General features: G+C 33.9%; 1 protein-coding gene across 1 annotated transcript; it reads left to right on the top strand.

The window, feature by feature from the left end:
* The first annotated feature begins 310 nt into the window (after window positions 1–310).
* On the top strand, window positions 311–2,547 carry LOC149926237 (ATP-dependent DNA helicase PIF1-like). Its single transcript, XM_090161918.1, has 6 exons — window positions 311–682; window positions 766–1,210; window positions 1,269–1,409; window positions 2,049–2,178; window positions 2,287–2,495; window positions 2,537–2,547. Exons 1-6 carry the CDS (start codon window positions 311–313, stop codon window positions 2,545–2,547), a joined length of 1,308 nt encoding a protein of 435 aa, XP_090018044.1.
* Window positions 2,548–4,342: the final 1,795 nt, after the last annotated feature.

The raw sequence follows: 4,342 nt of genomic DNA, 5'->3' as shown, positions 1-4,342 counted from the left end.
AGTGCGTTACTAAAAGCTGAAAAATCTTTGGAAAAAGCGTTAGCTAAAAATACACCACATGTTGATGAAAATAAATTTATAGAAGATGCTGCCGATAACCCTATTGAAGGCAGAGAAGTGATAGAAGCTGAAAATGCAATGGCAGAAATTAAAGCAGCTCTAAATGAAAATTTTATATTAACTCCCGAAAGTCTAGTCAGTTAGCTTATAGCTTTGCAAGAAGATCAAAGAGTTATACTTGATAATGTATCGGCACACTTCTGGAGTGCAAATCCTTCTGATGAAGGCTTATATGTGTTTGTAAGTGGATATGGTGGCACTGGAAAACGTTATTTGCAGTCATTTCAAAAACAATTTAGCTGTAGCTTTAACAGCACCTAGAGTGTTGGTTCCGTGTAATATAGAAGGTTTAACTCTGCACAGATTATTAATGTTACCCGTGCAACGAGGGAAAATAGCGAAATATCATAAGTTGGGTTCTGAAAGTTTGCAATTAATGCGAAACACATTCAGCCTTGTGAAATTTTTAGTAATTGATGAAATATCAATGGTCTCTTCGGCTTGGTTGAGCTATATTCATTTGAGACTTTTTGAAGTAACGGGCGAAGAAAAACTATTTGGTGGTATTTCAGTCTTAGCTTTAGGGGTTTTGTTACAATTACAGCCTGTCAAGGGTGACCCAGTTTTTCTACGCTAAGTCACTAAGAGGCGAGGAAACTTATTGGCTCAGTTTACGAATTTAATTTATTCAAACAATATTTTAAGTTTGATGAATTGACAATTAACAAGCGGCAAAAAAGTGACCACGCTTATTTAGAAATGCTTGCTAGAATACGCGTCGGTGAAGTTACAGAACCAGTTGTCAATGTGTTGAACACACGTTTAATTCCCAAAGCAAGTAATGTGGAACACATTGCAAACTATTATGATAAGTTATTCCAAGAAATAAAAAGACCGGTTTGTTTGTTACCAACCAATGAAATGTGCGAAGCTAATAACAACATAATGCTTCAAAAATGTAAGAATCCTATTTTGGAAATACTGAGTGTCGATAAAGTCCATGGACACCAAGAAATTCAAAAACACGTTAAAGATCAGTTAAAGAAATTGGTGAAAAATGTTTCTGCTACAGCAGCTGGTTTGGAGTTTAGACTTTTGCTTTGTATTGATGCTCGAATAATGTTAAGAAGAAATCTATATATAGAGGAAGGTCATGTTAATGGAACCATGGAAAAGCTTTATGGAGAACGCAGATGGTGTTATTTCAGAGTTGATGGCTTTGTTCGATGCTGTTCAAGAGAAAATTGAAAGAGTTAAGGTGAAGTTTGAAATTGTCACAAACTTTTTTGTGCAAAGATTTCAATTTCCTGTGATTTTAGCGTATAGAGTTACTTTACATAAGAGTCAAGGTATGAGCACGGATTGTGCTATGATAAACATAGGAACAAGTGTTTTCCAAAGTGGAATGGCTTATGTTGCTTTTTCTAGAATTACATCGTTAAATGATCTTCATTTACTTGATTTGGACCGTTCCAAAATATACGCCGACTGGAAAGCTATAACAGAATATAATTTAGGAAAGATTTGCCACAAATTAAGTTGATACATAGGTGTCAGCTGAAATAATCAACGAAACTGAGAAGTGTAGTGAATCTGGGGTACGTTATAAACCTTTTATTTCCAAGCCTTCGATATGTAAGAATCCTATAATTATTAAGAATGAAACAATGCCTATTACCGTGAAAGGCTTTCTAAATAATGATAATTCGTGCTACGCTATATGCATTTTACAAGCTTAGTTTCACATTCCTGAGTTTATAAGAAATATATATCTCCAGGGCCAACAACTTGCGCATTGAAATATTTATTATTTGGGCGATCAGATACTAATATTCCTCATTTGCAAACTTTTAATGTTAGAAGAACGCTTGACAATCGATTTCATGGCATCAACCAAGAGGATCCTGTGGAATTTCTATTTGAGCTTCTACAAAAACTTAAAAATTGAAACGTCCTCATTGATAATTTATTTTTACGTCGCATTCAAGAGAGATGTCCAAATTGTTCTCCAGATGTTGTTCTGAACCACATCCCCGAAGATGGTTATTTATACATCGTAAATGTACTTGCCGACAGATCCAATTTAATATTTCACGATTTTTTGGGCTATTGGGAATTGTTTGTGATAAAATGCGTTCATTGTCCAAATGAATCGAAAGAACGTCGCTCGATTTTACATTTTTCTAGTAAGTACATTTTCTTAAATTTTGCGAGGTTTTCTTATAGAGGTACTGAACGGTTTAAAATTCACACTCCAATTAAAAGATTCGTTGCTGACAAAATTAAAATTAATAGCATAAGTTTTAAAACCAAAGCTGCCGTAGTTCATTTGGGATATGATTGCGACGGTGGTCATTATATTGTTGCTTTAAAGAACCCAGGGACTGGATCTGGATGGACATTGTGCGACGACAAAAAGGAACTCAAAGAAAAAGGTTTTTTAGTAATTTAGTTGACGTGTATTGTTTACTTTTAGAAAAAGTTTGATTTTTTTTAAGAAAAACAATTTTCTTTTAGTTTGGGAATTCAATCACAATACAATTAATTATATGCTTTTGTTTTATTAAAACGGTAGAACGGGTTGCAATGTAAATTATCAAGTCTAATCATGAAGTGTTTTAACTCTTTATCTATAATATATATAATTTAAATTAACCGCATAAGAAATTCCTAGACAGCGCCATTTAGTGTAATCATTATCACCATCACCAAATTTTACAGATCATTAGTAAAATAATGTCGAAATTTATGTATTAGTACAATATGAATTGAAAATAAAGTATTAAAGGAATTTAAAAATTGTGGGTAGTCGTTTAGTAAGCTATATTTTGTTTCAAGATATAATTCACTCAGTTTAAAAAAAAACAATATACTACTATAGTTTTCAAAAATTTCTCTATAGTTAAATTATTTTTTGACGATCATTTTTCCGGAATTCGTCGAAAATGTGCACACTGCGAACGGTACTAAGTCGTCTACTACATACGCGTTTTCTCATAAAAGCGAGCTTGCTATCGCTACAAGCAACAAAAAAGGAAATACGTAATCCACCATAACGATTCTTGGTACGCACTCCCTTTAAATTATTTTAAATTATTTCTTTTTTAAATGTTAGATATTATTTGAGATATTTCGGTAGCTTCAAAATAAAATTGAGTGTCCGAAAGTGATCTGTAAACCTAACTATAAATAAAACGAAGACAAACCCTTTCATCAAGTGTTCCTAAAAGTGAAGTTAGCAAGTAGAACAAATGGCTAAAATAAAACTTTATTAATTAGTTATGATTTGTTTTATTTTAGGGTTAATTAAATGAATCGCATTGTTTTATGTTTTAGCTGTTTTTCCTATTTTTTTAAAGATCCTTCAGTTATTTCCCTTTTAGATTATAAATTTAATTTTATATTTTTAATTTTGTTAACGGAAACTGATAGTTTCATTTATTCTATGTAACACTGACATCAACATATTTTATACAATTCTTTTAGATGATAAATAATTTATGAAAGATAGTTCTAGAATTCCTGTTATATAGGACAATTTCAAAGGAAGTTAAAGCGAATTGTAAATTTTCTATTTGAAACTGTCGGAAATATGTCAAAAAAATAGAGGTAACGAAACAAGTTTCTCGGTCGGAACAGCGGCGTCAACTATCGTGCTACAATCTGGAGCTCAAGGAAAAGAGTGAACTTGACGCAAATGCCTTCGTCAACAATTCAACGATAGAAACGATACACTCATGCGGCTGTGGGGAACCAAAGAATTCGTCAGAGACCACGAAAGAATTATCTTGGTCGGAATAAAGGCGTATTCCTTAACTACCATACAACAATCTGGAGCCCAAGGACAAGAACTAAATTGACGTATTGTTTTCGTCAAGATGTCAACGATTGAAACCCAACACTCATGCGGCTGTGGGGGACCAAAGAATTCGTCAGAGACCACGAAAGAATTTTCTTGGTCGGAATAGTGGCGTATTCCTTAACTATCGTAGAACAATCTGGAGCCCAAGGACAAGAACTAAATTGACATATGGTTTTCGTCAAGAGGTCAACGATTGAAACCAAACACTCATGCGACTTTGGGGGACCAAAGAATTCGCCAGAGACCACGAAAGAATTATCTTGGTCGGAATAGTGGCGTATTCCTTAACTATCGTAGAACAATCTGGAGCCCAGGGACAAGAACTAACTTAACATATTGTTTTCGTCAAGATGTCAGCGATTGAAACCAAACACTCATGCGGCTGTGGGGGACCAAAGGCCGCCATATATAGCCCGAAAA

This window comes from Leiobunum rupestre, chromosome 10, assembly GCF_980474605.1.
Source record: "Leiobunum rupestre chromosome 10, qqLeiRupe1.1.hap1, whole genome shotgun sequence".
NCBI classification, from domain to species: Eukaryota; Metazoa; Arthropoda; class Arachnida; order Opiliones; family Sclerosomatidae; genus Leiobunum; species Leiobunum rupestre.
Note: the sequence above shows the minus strand (reverse complement) of the source record. Positions and strands in the feature narration are given on the sequence as shown.

Excerpts from the sequence above, each read along its gene's own strand:
- LOC149926237 (XM_090161918.1), top strand. The coding sequence starts at position 311 with ATGGTGGCACTGGAAAACGTTATTTGCAGTCATTTCAAAAACAATTTA. Across the intron at positions 683-765 it reads AGCCTGTCAAGGGTGACCCA|TTTGATGAATTGACAATTAA; the intron begins GTTTTTCTACGC and ends CAATATTTTAAG. Across the intron at positions 2,179-2,286 it reads TTTTTGGGCTATTGGGAATT|AGGTACTGAACGGTTTAAAA; the intron begins GTTTGTGATAAA and ends GTTTTCTTATAG.